Raw genomic sequence first — 22,428 nt, 5'->3', positions numbered from 1 at the left:
AATCACATGACTTGTGCATGTTGGAGCAGAAAGTGCAAAAAAAAGACTTCATCGCAATGCACATCAGTCTGAAAACTGAATGATCATATCATTTAACACTCCAAAGTTTCCACAAAGCCTTAAATATGTGCTGTAATCTCTTCTGAACTACAGTGTGTTAGGAATTATGTAATTTTCTCATGGTACAGAAATAAACCATGCTTTCTGTAGAAAAATAGGTTTTATTCAAGTCCACATAAATTCAAGTACAAGCACTCCACATAGGCAAAAGAACCCCCTCCCTCCCCTTCAGCAGACTTTTATTATAGGGGATTAAGTCAAAATTTTCTAAAGAGGTACAGAAATTAAAACCACACAATCTCATTTGACTTTATGCCAAATAAGTGTCCATTGTCAATACACAATAACTGCACCAACTGACTCTGAGCATATATTTACGAAATACATTTTATTGAGTTTATTGAAATCCTCTGATGTCAAATGTAATACTGTACATTTTACAACAGTCAAAAGTGTGTTTGTGTGCGTGTAGGAGGAGGAGGGGGCATCAAAGCAACCAAGCAGGGCATTAAAAAAAAGACAAAGGAATGTTCAGATAACAGAAAGGGAAAAACAATTATTTTGTGAACAAAATATAAAACGTGGCACACTGCAAAAAAGAATCCATCTTTGGCCATTTTATCTGTTGTGTCTTAAAAGCTTATTTTTCCTAAAACAAGTAACAAAAGTCAGCCTGAGACAGACATTTCCTCTGATTTCCCTGAATGCAGATAATAGGAATGATTGGTCTACAACTTCTCAAGCGTCTGCATAGGAAGCTAGAAGGCACTTAACCTCCGCCGATACCTATCTTTTCACCAATGTGCTGTTACAACTGGCTTTCATTCAATTTAAAACATTTGGAACAAATAATGTCTTTACCATCTTTGCTGTGATTGACAAATGTTCATCTAAAAAGGAATAAATCCCAGATCACTACTGATGTTTTGTTAGATATAAAATGTTGCAGCAGACTGAAACCTTAAAATTCTTTGAGATCTTTTGTTTTTACTCAAATATCCTCCCAGGAAATCAAAATAATCTCTTTGACCAGAGTAACAAAAGGAAATCATCTCACCTTGGCACTGTTTCTCACTTTTTTTAAAGGAAATATATGATGAGCTTTTAGACCATGTGTAAGACTAAATGTTCAAACGGACATTTCTTGCAGTGTAGATCTGTAGGGCTTGCATGGTGGGTGGGGGTGGGGGGAAGCAACAGGAACCAAAACATTTTCAGGAAAAAAACTATTCAGCGCTGTCGATCCCAGCGCCAGATTGACGCATCGTCACACACGGCTATCAAAATGCTGCTGTCGCGGCTGAAGCTGGTTTGCCGGATGGCCGATGTGCATTTGGGGATGGTCAGTGTGGTGCACCTGGAGAGCAGAGAGAAGACCGCCATCACACATGCAGCCTAGGAACATGATCGCAATCTATCAAATACTGCAGGTATTTCACACTGAGCCTCACAAATCCTGCATACACACACACACACGTTGTGTTTTTATATATATATATATATATATATATATATATATATATATATAGTGTTCAGCACGTTTAATGGCCCGATGCTCAGACCTAAAGGTCAGGCCTACAGAAAGTCGACTTTATAACAGAAACATCTAACAATGCTCCAGTAAAAACTTTTTGGTGAAGGTCTTCGTGTTTTTGCTTGTTTTAACCGATTCACACGAGTTGTCATGTTTGAAATTACATTATTTTCTATTATTTTCATTATAGATTCATCTGTTGGTGAAACTAATGATTCAACTTCCCAGGATCTGAGGTCTCCAGGATCTCCAGGGTGATGATTTGCTGCTTTTCTCTGTTTTATGACTGCAGACTGATTCTCTCTGGGTTTTGGACTGCTTATTAAACAAACATTTGAAAACAAGTGTGATATGCATTTTTGTAGCTTTTCTGACACAATTAAGAAAATTATTGGAAGAGTCATCAATAATGACAATAACTGTTAGTTGCAGCCCTAAAACACATTTGGATGATGATATGAAAGAGTAAATCAGAAAAGCCTCAGATTTGAGAAGCTGGAAACAGATAATTGTAATTTTTGCTTGATAATTAACTTAAATCAAGTAATTTACTATAAAACTTGTCGTTTGTTAACTTTGTTAGCTGAATGTTAAGTTGACTAATATCGTGTCATTCCTAACTCTTGGGACCAATTTTATGTTATGTTATGTTAAATTAGATGTTTTTAGTGAAATAAAAAGAAGCACTGGGATTTTATTTTCTGCGTTTTTGTTAACTTTGTTAAATAGCATCTGTGAAATATCAAGGGTGTGTGTGTGTGCATGCTGGAAACTATTTACATCTCACAAATCTTGAGGACGTGAAAAAAAAGGAAAGCTTCATGAGTAAGTAAACAAAAAAAATTAACGGCTGCAACAAACTGACATTTACTGCGTGGCAGTTGTATAAATATGTGTTAAGTGTTTCTGTTATTGTGTCCCGTGTATACTGACATTAAGTTAAAACTAAAGTAAGACCTAAGTTGGCATTCCAGGCGGTGATGCTTTTATTTGAGTGTCATCTCACTCAACTGGTTTCACAACACACCAACTTGGAGATTTAAGCTGTCAATCACCATCAGTGATTGCCTCCTGCCTTGTATCCAACTCTGTAACTTACTTTGCCTTGTGTGGGTCTTCCACTTCCAGGTCCCACACATAAAGTTTCCCCACCTGGTTTCCCAGAGCCAGCATCTGCAAATCAGTATCACAAGCCCATATATCAGTAACAGGATCAGATCAAAGCTGCACTTTTAGTACCATGAGTCTGTATGTGTTGTATTATTAGTCAAAAAATAATACAATTAGACATGTAAAATGATCATGCAGGTACAAACAAAACATTAATGACTTCACCTTCTGCCAGAAGTCCATGGAGAAACGCATGTACCAAATGTCACACTGGCTGTAATCAAAGCGCCCAAGAATAGTCACATTTGACTCATTCGGTTTAATGCGATCGAGGTCGTCCTCCATCTTTCCTGGTTTCCAGCAGACAATGGCATTTTCACAGGACTGCAGTGAGACAGGAAAGATAAATAAAAAGCATTTTAGACTTAGTAAACATTTACAACCAGATATAAATTAGGACCATTTTTTACCAGGCAAGATAACCTCCAGTTTGAGAGGCCTCAGAAAGTATTTGGACTACTTTTTTAACACTGTGGGTAATTGCCATAAAAAATCCACTTTAAATTCAGTCAAAGACAAATGGAGAGTTTTCACTTTTGAATAAAAATTTTTAAAAAAAACATGTTTTTGGCTTTGTCATTATGGATTAGTGTGCTGAATTATTTGCCAAAAAAAGTCAATTTAATCAATGTTAAATTAAAACTAAAACACAAATTCTGCATGAAGTAATGAGGTCTGAATATGTGGAAGCCACTGTACATTTTGTTATATTCACTAACTTGCCTTGGAAAGAATAAGATCCCCCAGCCACCGCACACAGTCCACATAGTTTCTATGAATGTCTCTTGTTGAGAAGTCAGGGAAGTGAATTTTCTGAGAGACGAAAGGCCTGAAAAAAAGAAAAATGAAATTAAGACAAAAGGCTCCACTGGTTAAACAGATTTTTAAAAGATTTGATAGCCTACACGGGGAAAAAAAAAAAAAAAAAAAACTTACTCCACATTTTTGTTTGTTTTACCTGTTGGTCTTCGAGGGGTTGTACTCATAAGACCCACGAATGGCTTTCTGCATTCGCTCTGAATTGATTCGCCAAAGTTTTAGGGAGTGGTCCATCCCACAGGACATAATCTTTTCACCCAAAAGATCAAAATCCTGCAGCAGAGTTATCAAAAAGAAAAAACAATGTAATCCAGGTTTTGTTTGAGGATTATAAATATTCCCATTGAGGCCGAGTTATCAATACTCACAGCGCTCAGGACTTCGTCTCGATGACCTTCCACGCCACCAAATATTGCCACTAATGTGTCTGTATGAATGTTCCATAGACGGAGGGCATGATCTGAGGAAACAATGTGACAAGCAGCTCTTAGTGGTGAACCCACAGAGAATAATACCCAAATCTGCAGCTCCATCCAACTTTGTAAACCTTTATAACCAGTTTCAGCTCACTGTTTAGCCGTCCAGCTGCAACGTTACTGTTTTTGTTTAGTCCAGTCCAGTGTTTCAGGTCATCATTAAACACAAACATCAGCAGAACTTTGCCACCATTACAGTAAGAAAATCAGGTTGGAGTCACACCTCCTTTACACTGATGCAACAGCCAATATTTTGATGCCCTTTAACGAGGCGAGGTGGATGTTCTGGGCACCTACATGGTGTGAATTTAACAACTTTAAAGGGGGCTGTAACTAAAAAAAAACATCAAATGTGCCAAGTTAACATTCACCTGATTCAATGACAGATTAAACTTCACATGACCCTGTTGTTACCTGGGCCATGGGAGACTCAGATTAAGGAACCGCCTGACAATCACATGGTAATAATAATTTAAAAAAAACTATCCTAAAAACTATCCCTACAATCCACGAGTGGTGTTATACTCTGACAACACCTACTGTAACCTACTTTTTATTACTTAATGCAAATGCTTGTGCCACAAAGATGTTGGCAACAAATCATGGATGAGAAACTTTTAGTGTTTATGCATCTATAAATATCAAAATCAATGTTATTTCACTGCTGTTTTCTTTAACTTAGAAAGGAATTTGTGACACTCTCTCCTCTTACTGGCTTTTCTGTGTTGTATGTAATGTATTTTGAAGATGTCAGTAATTATAATTGTAGGTTTTTTACCTTTGCTGACAGACAGAAGAAGATTTGGATCCCTCGGATGAAACTTGAGCTCATTGATGGCATTCCCATGACCTACGTAATGCTGGATTTAGGAGGGGGAAAGGTAGTTAATTGTAGACATGATCTTGATTTATTATCGGCAATGAAAATTACATCTATCATATTGTAAAACTTAATTACTCTACAGGGTTTCAGTGAATAACTTATGATTTAGAGTACTAATAAAATGCATTTTTCTGAACAACAAAGTCAATTTGATCCTAACTTGGGCCACCTGAACTGAAAATGAAGGCCACATTTATAAGTTGTGGAAAAAACTACATTCTAAACGGCCCCCGACAAATGTCAATGTTACATGCGTCTCCCCAAAACAAGCAAAGGCAAGGAGAAGAACAATATCTTCCATGGCGTAACCAACACTTACAGTCTGCATGTGCTTTAAACAATGTTTTTGCTGTTTCTTTAAGGAAATCATTATATAATAGAATAAAAAATAGCTACAAATGGGGATTATTTGATGTTTCTGATGTTTAAATCAGAGACATTTGTATTGCATCAATGTATGTTGTGCTGGATTAGTCCAAGTACAAATGTCAGGCTGAGGGAATACTGTTGAATATAATGAGGAATACACAGTCCAGAGTGCCTACAAACCAATGACATCTACTGACTATAGGGTTGGACGATGTCTACACTGAAACATCCAGATGGACGATGGAATCGGGGTGATAGCGGTCGTCTTATGTGCATGTGTTCACTCGTAACGACTTTACTCACTTTACACTTGGTAGTCTAATGACGTTACAAGTCATGGTGGAAATTTTACAAACACGACCAGGTAAAGCAGGGTGCAGATGTTGGTTTTGGTTGTTTGATAGGCTGTGTCATTAACAAGCCCATAAGCGGCTCACCTGCTGCCAAAAAAGAAGAGTTCGGTGTCTTTTAGGCGACTTTATAAAACGTATTGCTGATGGAGAAAGTGGAGTAGATGGGCGAGGGGGGAGACAGAGAGAGGCGGGGCAAGCCGGTGTGTTTAACTGAGGTGTAGGCCTCTTGTGTGTCTGTGTGGAGAGAAGAGAATTCCAAGGAAGGTGCGAAGCATATTTAAAATTTTGAATAATAATGATCGTGGTGATTAAAACCTGCTTTCACATGGCAGTATTATGTGAAAAATTTAGATTTTTTTTTGCCAGGGGGCGGGATTTTACAATGTCACTGCCTGTTCAACCATCGACCATCTGTCAGCCATCGCTGATAGACGATGTCATTACAATGGACAATGGCATCGTTTATCGGCCCAAACCTAACTGACTACACAAGTTTGTTGCGATAAGACTGATTAACTTCACCTTGATGCACTGCATTGTGATGTGGTTGATCACCCGAATAATGCCACGGGAACCAGCTACAGCCAACAGCGGATGGCTTGTGTTGGTGTCGTAGGTCCAGGCACACGTGTAGAAGTTCTCTTCTGCCTTTGCACACATTTAGTCAAGGAAATGACAGCAGAAGCTCTCCCAGTCATTGTTGAACTTACCTTTTTTAAGAGAAGGTTAAGTCTTTAAATGTCTACAACCCACTGAATCATACTTGCAGCCCTACTGGACCAACTAAGAGCTTGGGGACTTGGTCAGGGGCTAGTAAGGTAAAGCAGCTGATAATACATTTTCTATCTATACCTGAGACCATTCCTCAACCTGCAGAGACGCACTCAAATCTAAACTGTGGCAGAATCAGATGGGTGATTCAAGAGCATGATCGGACAACACTTTTTATCTTCAAATGATTTCCAGAACACAAGATGTAAACATTTCTATGCAAACATTTCAAATATGGCCTTATCTTAATCCACCCGTTGTTTCGGGTTAGCTGAGGTGACAAGGAATTCAATGTCTAGGTTTGTTTTCTGTCATCTAGTATATAACACCTGTATAAAACAAAGGCAAGTTTAAAAAAAACAAACAAAAGGCAAGTAAAAAAGGATACATCTGCATCCACATAAGACTGCAAGAGTCTTATTTCTCCCTGAGAGTGACATTCATACAGAGTTACCTGGTGAAGAAAAGACAGCACTAGGTAAGTTTGAATAACTAGGTCTAGACAATAAAACAATAATTATCACGATATAATTTTTTAAAACAACAATATAACAAATGTTCAATAAATAATCAATAAATGTTTGATTTGACCTCAAGTGTTGATCATAAAGAAAAGTTTAAACCCTAATTAACCATCAGGTTTCTTCAACTTTCACTCAGGAATAAAAATCAGACTTTAAACTCAAAGAAATAACTATTTGATACTTATTGTGATAATTGTCGATATCAAAAGATATGAAACTTTTTATCGTGATAACATTTTTGGCCACATTGTCCAGCCCTAGCCCCAACTAGTCCAACAGAAGACAAAGAAACATAAAGAAATGATACCACATGAATCCCATATCACTCGGATGCCTCGCCACCACTTACCCTGTTACTCCCGACTGTGGCAAACACCAGCGGGTCTCCCTCCTTGCTGTGCCAGTTAAACTGGACTCCAAACAATGGCTGTCCGTGGTCCTCCTGTGTAAACCGTTGTGTCATTGTTAATGAAATGAATACGTGTGTGATAAGACAAACCTTCACTTGGATGGTCCAACAGTTGTTTGTCTAAGTGAAGTTTGGATGGATCTGTATGTGTGTTTGATACAGAGGAAATAAATGGAATACATGGAAATGTAAATCCAAATAAGTATATGTACTTTGATGGTTATTGAAATATGACAGAAAACAAAAGCTACTAGATATATTTGGTATAAGAAACGATAAAACCTTGGCTTGACATACTGTTCAGGGTGGCGTCTGTACTCACCCTCAGACTGTTGACACATTTAAAAGAATATCTGCACTTCTTGGACTTCCACTTGCCCTTGCCCCAGCTCTTTCTGCCTGGAGCATTGGCAGTGTTTGTGGGTGTGTCTGGCCGCTCTGCGTTTGTCCCACTCTCAACACTAACAGCATCATCCTACAAATGCAAAAAAAAAAAAAACCCAAAACAAAACAGGTGACAGTGTAGACATGTTCATCAGATTTATCTTGCAGAAATGAATGGCAGTCTTTCCTTCTCAGAAGCACTTTACCAGCAACAATCACCCCTTAATCTATCTTCACACTCGTATAAAAACATATTCCATCAAATGACAAGCAGCAGTGTCATTTTGTAAAATACTTTTACATTTTTGCTGCAGCAGTCTAAAGACAAACCTTTAGATATTTTGTTCTCGCACATGAGGTAACGTTAAATAGTGTTTGCTAGAGAATAAGATTTGCCTTCTATGTTGGTAATTACAGGACATCCCTCATTAACTCAAAATATTTGTATCATCTCTCTTGCTGACGCCGCTCCATCACACCGTAAATGAACTCTGCCACAACGCACATTTCAACTACTTCTTCAATGATTAACTTGTATTAGCTGCTGGTGCTAACGCTAACCTTAGGTTGCACGTGAATGATAGTCTGAGCATAAAGACAACGTATTTTGTGTACGTACTTTAAAAAGTCCGTGAGTATGAAGCTATCTGTGTGAAGTGTACTTTGGACAGAATAAACTGGCAACCAGCTAATGCCATCATAGCTAAATTACACCAGCTGTTTGAATTTAGCCGGTATAGGTGAACAAAGCTGCTAGCTAAACACTTTAGCCGGCCGGCTACTTTAGCACGATGCTAACTCGCTAGGATTATTTTACGAGTCATTTGTCGCCGAAGAAACAACACGCTTTAAATGCTTACATTCTCGTCTCCTGATAAATCGGGGTTACTGTTCTCGTCACTGCTTAATTTTTGTTTTTTCGCCGGTATTTCTTTTCCCGCTTGAGAAGGGGACTCGGACATGTTCTTATTTTCCCTCATTTTGGCTCAAATCCGCCTCTTCCGCTATTCTGCCGCAAGTACTGCCGGGTATGGTTTCATTCAGGCTCAGGTTGTAGTTCCACTACATTTAATTAAAATTTAGAAGAATACAAATTATTTAATTAGCATTTGTGGCCACAATTACTTTTCTTTTTTAGGCATAATTTTAACTTCGGGTCCCAATATTTTTAACGTTTTGTACAGTAAAATAATGATCTCAGACAGTAATATGATAGTTTAGTAGTGGCAGCCCTAGAACTTATAGTTCAGGTCCAAGGCATTAAATACACTATATGCACTAAATATTAAATACATATCTCAGCCAGTCAAGCAGCTGTATTTAATGACATTACAAACAGCACCCCATGTTGTCTTGCCTTTGGAGTCGCTGCTCCTTTTACATTGCATCCTTCTAGTTGCATTCCTTTATTTGTAGTTCTTAGAATGCTGGGAAGACCACATCTCCCGGTTTGCCTGGGAGTACATGATTATCACCCTGGAGGTGGAAACTGCATTGTCAAAGGGCCAATTTGGCACCTCAGCTCGCCCTTTTTTAATTGCAACAAGCACCCTTGAAAATAGATGGAAGCACCTTCAACTGCATATGCTACAATGCTAACATGCCATTTGTTTCTTTACTGGCCCTGCACACCCACACAGGTGTTTTCCTTTGTCTGGCTGATCAGAACTCTGGTGTGGACGGAGTTATGCTGGCAGACACACAAGCTCACAATAAATGTAACAAAACTGACAGGAGAGTCAGGGAGGTATTAATCAAGCTCAACCTGATAAGAAGTCTAATCAGACAAAATAAGTGGAATCACCTGTTGCAGTTCTGTAACCAAAGTAAACGCAGGCTAAAGAAAACATGAAAACATGCTCATTTACATGTATTTAATAAAAACAGTTTACAATCATAATGTTTTGTAAAGTACACAGAAATATGTTTGCTTTCACAGTCCGACATAATTATTCTCTATGTGCAGTGATATCTGCCATGTTGTTGGAATGATGGGGATTGGCTTCAGGACAACAGCATCATGTCTGCATCCTCCACGGAGGCCTGGCTCATCTCCTCAGACAGCTCATCATGATCCTCCTCCTCATCCCCCTCGTTCTCCTCGGCTGCTCTCTTTACGCCCCTCTGCTTTGATAGTGCCACCGCGTAGCGAATATTATACATGTTAAAGTCACACCTGCACAGAGAAAACACATTTACAATCACTGATTTGGTTTGAATTTGGGTTTTGTACTATAACATGAAGAAAACAATTTGATAAACATTTAAAAATTGCACTTACAGTTTGGACAGATTGTCAAAGTGTCTCTGGATGCTCTTCTGCAGCGCCTGGAGCGTGGGCAGTATCGCTCCTGACCTGCACGCCAGAAAAAGATCATCAGGTACAGCCACTCACAATTATATTGAAACGTGCGCTTGACAAAATCCATTCATAAAAACAGTAATAAAAGACTGGAAGCACACCTGTTCTTGAGTTTCTGTCCATGCAGCATGAGTAGGCTCTGGGCCCAGGTCAGGTAGAACTGCAGGTGACCCGACTTCTCCAAACATGCCGCCACAAAGCCCAGCAGCTTCTCAACGTAGATGTCAGGAAGAGAGCCACAAACCACTGGGACTGGAACACAAACCATATCATTCAGGTATGTTTGGTTTAAAAGGTAGTTAATTCATAGCTACTAAATGAAAATTCACAGTATTGTGAGAAGGATGGTTCACTCACTCTGCTCATGCGGCACCATTTCCAGGACTTCCTGCTTGAAGGCTTTTTCGTTGAGTCTGAATGCCAGGACGATAGCCGACGCCCACTCCTGTAGCCGCAGCTGCTTACGTATGCTTGCCGGCGTCACGTCCAGGTCGAGGTCATAGGGGTCAAAGACCAGAGACCCATCAAGGGAGTAGACAAGCAGGCCCTCAGTGGTAGTGGCCGACCAGCTACGACCTGAGAAAATATCGAACCACCTTAAAAATACTTAACACCAGTTTCCTCTTGCAGACCACAAAGACTTAATTGCGTCTTGGCCAGGTCTATCTTGGAAAATTATATTTTAATCTCAATGAGACTCACCTGGTTAAATGAAGGTTAAATAAATAAAAATTAATTAAAATGTCTTTTAAACATGAAAATTATTTAATTTAGCAACATGACCAATATAAGTATGATAGGGGACTGGGAATCTGCTTAAAAGTTGCTGAGATGAATGACTGAAAGACCAAAAGTGTAAATTTGAATGTAGAAATGTAGAAAAGCCATGCAATTTTATAAGCAACATCTCCTTTGTCAGACTTTACTCACAAAACGTAATTACAGCAATGTCTCTTTAATGGGAAAAACCTACCAGTAGGGGAGAACCGCAGCGAGCTCACTCTGATCTCTGGCTTGAAGTGTCGAGAACTCATATCACCTGTAAAGAAATACAGAAAGAAAAACATGCATAAAGAATAAAATTAAGTGAAAACATGGAAAAAGGGAATGACATGAAGTCATCAAGCAACAAGAAGTGACTTTAATTGACCGTTTTATTAAACATCTATCAATTTAAGGAGAAAACCCGTCTCCTTAGTGCCTCACAAATGCCCTATTAGTGGAAAGAACTTGTTTTCCTTAAATACAGCAACACACTGTATTGATCCAGTACAGTGATCAGTAGCTCACTTGTCTTTGCACAGCATCACTGCAAACGGCTCTATTTGGAGGAATTAGGTATTCTAATGCTTAATAACAACTGGTCTAAGTGTTGAAGGGTGTCGTACCTCTCCTGACTCCAGGGAGGCTGATGTTGACCACGTCTCCGTCCCCAGCTCCCTCGTCCACCAGAGCCAGGCTGCCAAACTCCGTCATCTTCCGTCTGTCCAGGAACTCCTGAAGGAAACAGGGAGAATCAGATAAACAACAATTTCCAAGAATCCTGAAGGTCCTGATTGATGAAGTTCAAGGACCAAGTAAGCATGTTTGAAACACAGCAGTATAAACCAGAAATTAAAGAGTACAAGAGTGTATTTTGCTCTGTGTATACAGTTGACAGTAGTTACAGGTCCTTCCTACTAAACAAAGTTTACAATAATAATTATAATCATTTTCTTTAATACCTGGACCTACTGCCACTAGTGTTGTAGTACTCGAGAACGCTCTTGTCTTGAAACCGGTCTTAAGACCACTTTTTGATGGTCTTGGTCTCGACTGCATTTGTACTCGGTCTTGTCTCGGTCTCGGACATTGAGGACTCGGGATTTTATTTCAAGACCAGTCAAGACCATAACTTTGGGAATATCAATAAATTGCTTTTGCAATGTCAGATTTATTTGTTAACATCCTCACTTTGATCGGATGCAAAACGTATTGCTTCAAATCCAACCAATAACCCTAAATAAAAATGTGTTGTTACCATTAACGACTGTTCCCACGATGGTAAGCATGGAAAAGTTGAATAAAGATATACGTTGATTTCAGCTCTTAATCTTTGTATGTGGGTGTTTTAATGGGAATGTGGATCTTTCAGATCAATTTGAGAAGTACCTATGATCTCGTTCCACATTTCATTGTGTGTCATGTAATGTGGGGAACTGGTCTTGGTCTCGACTTGGTCTCAGCCCCTAAAAGTCTTGGTCTTGTGTCAGTCTTGATAAACTCTGGTCTTGACTTGACGTGTTGACTTGGTCTTGGTTTGGGCAGTCTTGACTACAACACTAGAGTCCCAGCACCACCCGCCCCTCCCATCCCACACCCATTGTGCCAGGGACCCCTCTCTCACACTTAAGACTCATACACTATTTATTATTACTGCTGGACATTTGATATCTACTACAAGGTCATTGTTACTGCGATGTACTGTTTGTCTATTATGTATTGTCTATATGTCCTGTTTCTGTGTGTGTCCTTCTTATGCCTGCTCTCAGGATTTTTTATTTATTTAATTGAATTAAAGCGTTGCTCTAAAAGCCGTACCTCCATGGCATCAAAGGACAGGTTGCAGGAGATCTCAAACTTCTTCATGAGCATCTGCTCCTTGATATTGTAGATGCAGACAAACTTGGACTGACCTCCTGCCAAAATCGACTCCCCGTCCGCAGAGTAACACAGCGACGTGAAGGACCTGGACGAACGAAAAGCATAAACCAGGATCAATACTCTGTCATGAATTCCACAAAAAACCCAAAGAAATCAAACCCCTCCTCTATAGTTTGGACCAAATGAAATAATTTAAGTTCTCTCACTCACTTGCCCTTTGCCAACTGTTTGGCTGTGATTTTATCCGTCTCTTTGCGGCCCGTCTCCAGGTCATGGCGTCCAGCCACGGAACCGGTTTGTGCGGCTGTTTGGGGGTTCCAGAAAGAGATCTCACCGTTCAAAGTGGCCACAGCCAACTCCTGACCGTCAGGGCGGTAAGTCACGGACAAACCTAAGGGGTTGTAGATATGCACAGGACTGAGGATACAATGAAAGTCCAAGATGGGAAACTGACAACAAAGCAGAATTTTGCTTTTAAGGGCTGAACAAGAACTGTTCATCCTAATATCGATGCTAGAGTTCGTCCTAACAGTACACAAGCTGAAACACCTGCAGTGTTTGTGTTTTGGCTAATTAGTGAGGGTTCAGCCCTACAAACTCTGCCCGTAAAGATCCTCAACCATCAGAAAGCACTACCTCTGGATTTGGGGCTTTTTTTATCAACTGGAACAGCCAAACACCAATTAGATTTAGTTCCTTGTTCCTCCAGTAAAAGCAAGTTTAGTTCTCTAGTTCCTTAAATGGTTTTTGGAAAGTTCCTGCAGTGGGAACGCCCTTTGTGTGCCCCCTAATGTCTGAACCAAAGAAGAAACTCGAACAGGCGGATCTAAACACCAAATAACCAGGCTTCATCACTGATGGCTTGGTCAAGGATCGGTATTTACCATCAGAGGTAAGGGCAAGTGTTTCTTTGACCTGCCAGCTGTCCAACATGTCCCACAGCCGGATGGTGCGATCCCACGAGGCACTGGCCAGGATGGACTGGACTGGACTGAAACACAGGCAGCTGACAGGACCTTCGTGGCCGCCAAGGACCTGGTTAGTCACAGAGATGAGCGTTTTTTAAAACATAAGCCACATTTTTATTACATTTCACTGAAAAACATCCACAGATAATTGAGAGCTATACAATTTTTCATATTAATATATGGCATTATGTGCCTACCTCTAGGAGCCTGCCTGTCTGCATAGACCACAAAAAGATCTCAAAGGAATCCTGGGCTCCTGCGCTCACCAGCTCTCCACTGACATCTACTGCGAGGGAAGAGAACTGCGCAGGCCGAGGCGATGTGAATGTCCTGAAGTTTCTGTACCTGTAATAAATAAATGCACACAACCTTCTTCACAGCTGCGCTAATGCACAATCGATTCATACAGTACATACTCAAACACTTCTATTCTCTGTTTGTGTGTGCCCCTCTCTCTATCAAATTCTGGAAGTGATCCAGCTTCACCGTAAGTCACCTGTGCAGGTCGAACGCTCTGACCGTCCCGTCCAGGGAAGCGCTGACGATGACGAAGCCGCTGGAGGTGAAGGTGACATTGGTGATGCTGCTGGTGTGTTCTGTGAAGGTGACGAAGCAAAGGCCACTGTTGGTGTTCCACACTTTGACCTGTGGAAATGAAACTACTGTCAAAAACTTCACAGGTCACAGCATTAGCATATGCACTGGTCAAGAACAATGTACTGTTTTTTGTAGGTTTTGAGTGAAATGAGAAACTTGTGGAGAGACCAATCTATAGAAGTCAAACATCAAAGTCTTTAAAATTACATGGAAACAAAAATGCTCAAGCTTCTGTCAGCAGTGCTCTTTCCATTGTAATAAAGAAAACACTACCTTAAAGTGTCCTTACAAGACCGACACATGTTCCTCTACTACTACAAAATATAAGGCGCCAAACAAATGTATTTTTTTGTTTAGGTTGTTTTGTTTCCATGGTATGATTGTAGCTGGACAAAAAAAAAAAAAAAAAAAAAAAAAGAAAAAAAACTGTTAAAGATCCTTTTATAACTTCAGGTTTTTCCCCACAAGAAAACATCATAATATGTATAATGACGCTGACTTAACCACAAAAAAGGTGTCCACATGGAAAAACATAGTAGTTACTGAAAAGGCTAATGTTAGCAAGCTACTTACTAATAAGGACCATTTACGGTGAAAAGTATAGAATAGGCCTAGGTACTACTTATCTAACTTGATACTTCAAATGCTGTTTAGTAATGACAGTATAATATGTAGCTAACTAAAAAGGTTAACATTAGTATTGTAGTTGCTAATGTTTGACCCGTTTAGAGTGAAAAGTATAGAATATGTGCTAACATTACCTATCTTAATTGATACTTGATCAAATGCTGTTTTATAATTAAATTTTAGTACGTAGCTATATTGTTTGTTTATTACATATTTCTACATCTATTTATGTCACCTGTATGTCTGTCTGCGTGTAGCACCTTAACACCAAAGCAAATTCCTTGTATGTGTAAAACACTACTTGGCAATAAAGCTCCTTCTGATTCTTCTGATTCTATAACTGAGCTTACTGAAGGTTTAACCAGTTGCTAATTTATGACCTGTTTAGAGTGTAAAGTATAGAATATGAACTATTTATCCAACTTCATACTTAATCAAAAGGCTGTTTAAAAATGCCATTATAATTTTTAGCTAACTGAAAAGGCTATCGTTAGCTTGCTAGCTGCTAATATATGACCTGTTTAGAGTGAAAAGTATGGAATATGGTACACTTATATAACTTGATACTTAATCAAATGCTGTTTAATAATGATGTAAAATTAACATTTATTTTAAGTTATTAATTAATAAATTATTTCCCCTGAAATTATAATATTACTTCTCCCTGCTTTCCAGACCTACGTATGAATGGTGAAAAATGTAGCAATGCAAAGTGTGCAGCGCTTACTTTTCCATCATCGCCTCCTGTCACGATGTACTGTCCGTCTGGTGAGTAAGCGAGCGAGGCCATGTTGTTAAAGTGTCCCTGTTGCTTGAAGATGTAAGACTCACTCTGCCACTCCCACACTAGCAGCTGACCCATCCCTGAAACAACAACACAGGTCATCTCAGAGCTACATACTGAATAAAGTAATAAAAAAAACAGACCGACTTCTTACCTGAGCACCCAAAGCCAATCCAGTCTCCTGAGCTGTTGATAGCCACTGATGCGATTCTCTGGTCTGAAATACTGAACAAAGGTAATATCATTTAAATGTACTTCCTTTTTCTTTCTGTGCAGACCACTAAAACCTTAATACATGCATGTTCCCTGTCCAATTTTACACTTTTCTCCCAAATTCCCACTACAGCACGTTGATAAAAGCACTTCATATATAACAACTTAGCTTTTCTCTCACCTTAGGGAGTGAATAAGGTTAAACTCTGGAAGTTCGTGCAGGTGGAAGATTCCAGATGCAAAGCCTGTAACCAGGATGTGAGTCGGTTTGTGGTAGGCAGCAGCTGTCAAGTTATTGAAATCCCCCTCCTTGTTGAAGAAGTGTCTGCAAGAACAAAGGCAAGAGTGAATAAAGAAAGCTGAGCTGCAGAACCAGCTGCTTTTAGATTGTATTCAGCCTTTAAAGCCAAGAGGTATCATAACAAACAGCTCATTGGTACTTCAGGATATTTTGAGTCATCATCTGGTAGTTATCTACATTTTTTGCAATTTGAGAAGCTTTAATTGAAAAGAAAACATGCGAGTCAATGGCTCAAAGGTACAGCCAGCTGATACTGCTATTATAGTTTTAGAGCAGCCAAGGGACAAATAAACCTGCGCTTTGTGAAGCCAAAAGCCTAATGGAGAGCAGGAATATTTGCCACTTACCATTACAGTGTTTCTTGGAAGGACTTCTGGCTGTGAAGAACTACTGTGACTGAGATTGGAATGAAAACTGTTGTATGGCTTTAGCAGAAATATAGAAAAGTAAGTCTTACTTGCTCCTCTGCTTGTATCGGACATTTTTAGTCGCCCCCTTCTCTTTGGGAGCTTCAGCTTTCCCTCTGATGACCTCTCCCTCCTGTCCCTCCACCCGGTCCTCCTCATCCTCATCCTCATCTCGCTTGGGTTTGCTCTTCTTCAGGACGAGGCCGTCCAGCTCTGTGTCGCTCTCCCAGACACACAGGGTCCCATCCTGACTCACTGTGTACAACTTTAAACACACAAACAACACACTCATCAGGGACAGATTCACAAGTTTGGTCTTTAAATTGATCTTTTCGTTTAAATGTTTTATTGCAAAATCACATCTGTCCCTTCAGCCTAAATCACAACCTAGTGGAGGGCAATAATAAACTCACATCCAGACTGTCCTTCTCAAAGAAACAGCCCACGATGAGGTCCTTGTGTCCACCCAGGGAGTAGTAGATAAGGTTAGCCCAGCGCTCCGCACCAAACACCCACGTTGACATGTCTTTGCTTCCCACCACAAAACACCTAACAAAAGATGTCACAACCATGGTTACAGCCTTCGTGTACACTTTGATGTCTAACAAATTTTAACTGTATCATTCACAAACACTTGTTCGCGTCCAGGGAGAGAAATTCATCAGGAACTCCATTCACAAATCGGGGAATTCAAGCAGGTGTAGATTAACATGTTCTGGTAAATGTAAACCAGGCATACACTTTATGATTTTAGAAATCTTGTTGTTTGATTCCAGCTCAAGCTGTAAGAGTAAACTGCCAATAGGGATGAAACAATTACCGGTTTAACGGTAAACCATGGTAAAATTCCGGATGGTTATTATTACCGTACACATTTTAATTACCATGATAACCGGGTACGGTTAACCGCTGTTATACTCTCCTACCTTCACTCTTAACTGTTATAATCTCACGGCAAACACCGTCCAGCGTCTCTCAGAAGCAGGCGCAAATGCGCAGAATGCAACGTGGATTTGTTTGGGTCAATGACAACACGGCGGAAGAAAACGCTGCAGAGATTTTTCAGTCACTCTGAAGTCCGGTCGTATTTTAGTTGAGGGAAACTTGATTGAAGAAAAGGACCTTATAGTGAACGCAGGGCAAGTTAACTTTTAGCTTTGGTTTGTCTCTCTGACTTGCTAACAATGTGTAAATTGAAGCTCTCAGTGTTAGCTGCTCTTGTAAAAACGCTACACGTTGCTGTGTGCGTCGTGTTTCGGCAGAGTCTATTCGTCCACTGCACATGATAACACGTTACGCAGTTTAGTCAACCAACCAGCATATCTAGAAATGCTACAGACTCCTCTGTATTTATGTCTGTTTTTGGGCTCATTGCAGTTACTATCACTGTCTTCTAAAGACTTATTTGTTTTCATGCAATTGTGCACGGGGTCATTGTATTACCTATATAATATAAAATCCTTATAATGCACACTTAGATGATTTTCATATGTTTACAAAAGGTATTTTATTTTTTATGCAAACAATTGTATTTGTAGTTTTCAATATAAAACTTGTTGAAATGGTTTCAGTGTTAGTTATCAGTACATTTTAATATTTTTTGGCACATTTTTACAATACTGTGATAATACTGATAACCATAATCATTTTGGTCACAATAATCGTGATATGAAAATTTTCATACCGTTTCATCCCTAACTGCCAAAGCTCACAATATACATTCTCACGTTGTACGGTCCCATGGTCAAGCCACGACCTCAGTGCTCACACTGTACGTGCATATATGGGCCAGCCCCTGCCGACCGTTCTGGCTATTGACAATTGTCAGACACAAAGATTTGTGGCAGGCAGAAGTTGGTGTATATGGACTAGGTGGTTAGGAAGATTTGGACAGAATGGCTTTTCCATTTGCAGAGAGAATCTGAAGTGAGCTTTCTATGTTTTACTGTATAGATTGTTAACTTGATAGCTAGCCATAGCTAGTGCTAATGGTGGGGAATCGACTATTGGCTTTTCTTCAACGAACTCTGACGTGTCAGAAATTCATGCAACTGTCCAACGGCTTTTCAGGAGCAGTTCATCAGTCCTTGCTTCCTACTGTACACATGGCAAACAAAGCCCGACAAAGCTGAAATTTGGCCCGATACTCAAATGAGGCGTGTGGCTCAAAAATCGGGTCAGAAATGAGCTCAAACCGTACAGTGTATGCCCAGCTTTAGGATTTCACTGAAATGTCAATTTGCAGGTGCTTCAATAGTGCAGCATAAGTTATTTTACTGGAAGACAGTTAGAGCAGAGCCCATTTAAAATTATATAATAAAATGCTGTTTGGTATCAGATGTCAGGCAAAAAAATAAATGAACTTAATGATTTTTTACCTATAGCGATATGTAATGACATATTGGACTGAACAATATTTGAATGAAGTTTGGTGTGACGTCTCTCTCATACACTAGTTGCAGATCAATCTTAACAAACTCACTTGGAGTCATCCGTCCAGTCAATGCAGGTGGTTTCATCGTAGGGGCCGTAGTAGCTCTTGTCCAACACGAAGGCATTAAACTCCCGCTGCTTTCCAGGAGCGTGGTACATCAGAGCTACATTCTCCTTTGTAACAACAAACTTCCTGAGGGGGAATAAATACATTAAATATCGGCCGCATTTTGGTTCCACTATACAACTCTTTGATAACATCACAATTAATTAAGGACAAGCAATAAAGAACATGGCTTAAACTAAAAACTGTATACAATCTGTCTCGTCTGCTGTATACAATCTCATGGCTTGTATATACACACAGATATATGAAATAGATACATAAGTTGGCAGATAAGATAGTAGCAAAGGAGCACTTCACATTAAATTCACTAAATGGACTTCAAAGGTCACAACCCTAACCAGGATTTTAAAAAATGTAACAGAGTTCTGGGTAATTGACTGCATAATGTGGTCTTTATTATGCTCACCTATTCTGGCACTGATCACATACCTGATACCAACATGAACTGATAATGGTGTCCATTGCCCATACACTTCTGTTTTTACACAAGTTAAACACATTTCATGGTGTGTAGAGGTGAATTTTTTTTTTTCATAACTAATTATTTGTGGTTTTTTAATAGTTTACCATTTTTTTGGCGTTTCTTTTACAATAAGAGGTTCATCAGACATCCTTACCTGCCATCAGGTGAGAAGCGGATGCTGCTGACAGGCTTGTGAAAGTGGAAATGATGAAGAACGGCTCGGGTGATGAGACTGACCAACAACGCGGCACCATCTGAGTGACACAAACACACAGATGCATTTGTGTATTTTTTCCCCCTAATAGCATGTTAACTACTGCTAAAGATAGAGAATGCAAGCTTTATTCAGATCAGTGGAATCTCCTACCTTCATCCACTACGACTGCTAAGTTCCCATCGGAAGAGAGACCCACACATGTTATGTTTTTTGTAGTGGAGACTGGTAATGTCTCAGATGTGTTGCTAAAGGACAGAGAAGGGGGGGGAACAATCAGTCTTGCTTGGGCTTTCACGGTTAATGAGGTCAACTTTAATTTACCAAGATGTTACAACACTTATTTTTATGCGTCATGCTATTAAATTTCTTTACAGCTGCTTTTGTTCCAAGTAGTAATAATAGTAGCAGATTCAAACCTATAATGTACTGTATTTCAGAAACACTTAAATTCTGCATAAAAATGAATTAAGTGGCATTTTTCTTTCTTGCAAACTGACAGATGGGGCAAAGCTGCCCAGATAGCAAAAGTCATACAGCCCAGATCTGGACCACCAGATCCTTCATAAGTTCTGGGCCAGATCTGTAAAACGGACCTGGGCCGGTGTCTTTTAGCACAACGGGCCAATACCGGTGCGGATCCGGTTTTCATACTTGGACCGGCACTGGCCCAGCTCCAGAACGGATGAGAATTATTAGTCATTTGGTCCAAAGGTGGGCCAGATCTAGACCAGTTCCATTTTGGATCCCAGAGTCTCCATAAGATACTGTTGAGGATCCGGTTTTCACATCTGGACTGGCAATGGGCCAGCTCAATTTATTAATTCTGGCCTGGATTCACACCACCTCTGGCCTCTGTGATAACCTTAATCTATACCCACAAAACAAACCATATACAAAAATATGGAGTTTTTCAGAGAGTTAAAGGGATAGTTAAAATTTTGGCAATCAGATGTTGTGCATGATTCAGCTTGTGCTATGGGTCCTAGTATTAGATATGTCAGTTAATGTATACCATTTCCGTCTGAGAAGCCAAAGGGTCTAATGCCCATGAACTGTTACAATTTTAGGATGGAAGTCTGCAACTAACAGTTACTTTCATTCTCAATTAATCTGTTGATTTCTGTTTCTATTAACTGACTGGTCTATATAATGTATAACAAATAGTGACTTGTAAATCACAATGGACTCCAACTTCATATATATATATATAACAGCTTTAACAATCCCCCATATTTTTATGTATTTAATTTAAGTATTTAAATGTATCAATGACTTACTTTTTCAGGTCGAAGACAGAGACTCTGTTTCCAACCGGACTGATCACGGCGTTGCCATCTTTAGAGAAATTCAAATTTCCCTGACGATAGACTGCTCCGAGCAGATTGGAAAACTACAATGAAAAAAACAGTGGCTTTCACCCACAAGCTCCCGAACTCCATTAAAAAATGTGGGAATTCAACGATCTCTTGCGTCCAAGCAGGTGTAGATTAAAATGACTTCAACCAGTTCACAAAACAGTTACATGTTCTTGTAAGGACAGGACTTAATTGAAATAACAGTTATCAATTCACAGGTCCTTCAATAATGTTAACATAACGTTACATTATTTTAGTGGAAGACGGTTAGAGCAGAGCCAATTTAAAAAACGATGAAATGATATAATAAATTTCTGTTTAGTAATGTGTCATATACGTCAGCCGAACCTAAGTGTGGAAATTAACACCTTACAATAAAAACTGTAAAATGCGCTCCTCGATTTTTAGCTTTACCGAAATGTAATGACATATTAGATTAAACTATTGTTGAATGGAGTTCGGTGTGACGTTCTCTCCCATAACGTTACACTAACGTTAGTTGCCAAACAGCGCGACAGTAACAAGTTAACGTTAGCTAGCAGTGTCGTACTCACCCTATAAGCAAACTTCATTTTACTGCATATCCTTTAATCTTCATACATTCATCTACTTTTTAATTCTTTATATATCCCCGTGGAGGTCTGAATATAGGTCTAACTTTATGCTTCTTCCTCCACTGCTACCCCACACGTGTTCCCATTTTGTTGACACTTGACACATCCGGCTTGATACTTGAAACACTGCGCCCTCTAGCGGCAGGGAGGGGAAACGACTAACAGTAAATGCATGGCACATCTTCTTCTTCTTCTTCTTGTAAGATTCCGGCAGTGTAGACGCTTATGAGCGTATTACTGCCCTCCACAGGTCAAAGTTTGAACTAAATTCTTACATACAGTCCTGTGTCATGCAAGAATTGAAGAACTGCCTTGGAGATCAGTTTATGCTCGTCACTGTGCCCAAACAAAGATAAAACAGAAAAAGCCTCAACTCCAAGTCCTGACAGTTTATTAACGAGTACATTTCTTTCTGCCCTATACTTTCTGCATTCCAGGAAAACATGCCCCACTGTCTCAAGACTCCCACATTCACACAAGCCTGAAACATGCTTCCCTACAATGCACAAAGAATAATTTAATCCACAGTGCCCCAACCTCAATCTGCACATTTTAACTGAGTCCC

At 39.6% G+C, this 22,428-nt stretch overlaps 2 protein-coding genes across 3 annotated transcripts; both read right to left on the bottom strand.

Moving 5' to 3' along the window:
* Positions 1 to 429: 429 nt before the first annotated feature.
* Positions 430 to 9,334, bottom strand: eed (embryonic ectoderm development). 2 transcript variants are annotated; one of them, XM_046060241.1, is made up of 12 exons: positions 9,110 to 9,334; positions 7,691 to 7,843; positions 7,309 to 7,401; positions 6,824 to 6,889; positions 6,187 to 6,312; positions 4,838 to 4,919; positions 3,952 to 4,043; positions 3,723 to 3,856; positions 3,488 to 3,593; positions 2,930 to 3,088; positions 2,694 to 2,767; positions 430 to 1,417 (listed from the first exon to the last, which is right to left on the bottom strand). In XM_046060241.1, the coding sequence occupies exons 1-12, from the start codon at positions 9,152 to 9,154 to the stop codon at positions 1,291 to 1,293; spliced, it is 1,257 nt and encodes a 418-aa protein (XP_045916197.1). In that variant the 5' UTR covers positions 9,155 to 9,334; the 3' UTR covers positions 430 to 1,290. The 2 variants fall into 2 exon arrangements, with proteins under 2 accessions (XP_045916197.1, XP_045916189.1); XM_046060233.1 differs by lacking the exon at positions 9,110 to 9,334 and adding an exon at positions 8,613 to 8,772.
* Positions 9,335 to 9,611: 277 nt separating this feature from the next.
* Positions 9,612 to 21,961, bottom strand: pwp2h (PWP2 small subunit processome component). The gene is made up of 21 exons (XM_046060219.1): positions 21,804 to 21,961; positions 21,172 to 21,284; positions 20,045 to 20,139; positions 19,832 to 19,931; positions 19,137 to 19,280; positions 17,068 to 17,203; positions 16,705 to 16,919; positions 16,128 to 16,271; positions 15,888 to 15,958; positions 15,677 to 15,813; positions 14,222 to 14,370; positions 13,923 to 14,070; positions 13,642 to 13,792; positions 12,968 to 13,148; positions 12,695 to 12,842; positions 11,503 to 11,611; positions 11,088 to 11,153; positions 10,472 to 10,690; positions 10,216 to 10,366; positions 10,034 to 10,108; positions 9,612 to 9,928 (listed from the first exon to the last, which is right to left on the bottom strand). The coding sequence occupies exons 1-21, from the start codon at positions 21,819 to 21,821 to the stop codon at positions 9,757 to 9,759; spliced, it is 2,742 nt and encodes a 913-aa protein (XP_045916175.1). The 5' UTR covers positions 21,822 to 21,961; the 3' UTR covers positions 9,612 to 9,756.
* Positions 21,962 to 22,428: the final 467 nt, after the last annotated feature.

The sequence above is a fragment of the Micropterus dolomieu genome, linkage group LG01 (assembly GCF_021292245.1).
Source record: "Micropterus dolomieu isolate WLL.071019.BEF.003 ecotype Adirondacks linkage group LG01, ASM2129224v1, whole genome shotgun sequence".
Taxonomy (NCBI): Eukaryota; Metazoa; Chordata; class Actinopteri; order Centrarchiformes; family Centrarchidae; genus Micropterus; species Micropterus dolomieu.
Note: the sequence above shows the minus strand (reverse complement) of the source record. Positions and strands in the feature narration are given on the sequence as shown.

What these genes read in the sequence shown, in the direction of transcription:
- pwp2h (XM_046060219.1), bottom strand. An exon ending in GACTGGACGGATGACTCCAA is followed by an intron (nt 17,204 to 19,136) that starts GTGAGTTTGTTA and finishes ATCTTTTGTTAG; the next exon opens with GTGTTTTGTGGTGGGAAGCA. An exon ending in AGACAGGCAGGCTCCTAGAG is followed by an intron (nt 13,793 to 13,922) that starts GTAGGCACATAA and finishes GTGACTAACCAG; the next exon opens with GTCCTTGGCGGCCACGAAGG.
- eed (XM_046060233.1), bottom strand. Translation starts at nt 8,732, where the DNA reads ATGAGGGAAAATAAGAACATGTCCGAGTCCCCTTCTCAAGCGGGAAAA. An exon ending in ATTTATCAGGAGACGAGAAT is followed by an intron (nt 7,844 to 8,612) that starts GTAAGCATTTAA and finishes TTGCATTTGTAG; the next exon opens with GATGATGCTGTTAGTGTTGA. An exon ending in TCACAATGCAGTGCATCAAG is followed by an intron (nt 4,920 to 6,186) that starts GTGAAGTTAATC and finishes TCCTAAATCCAG; the next exon opens with CATTACGTAGGTCATGGGAA.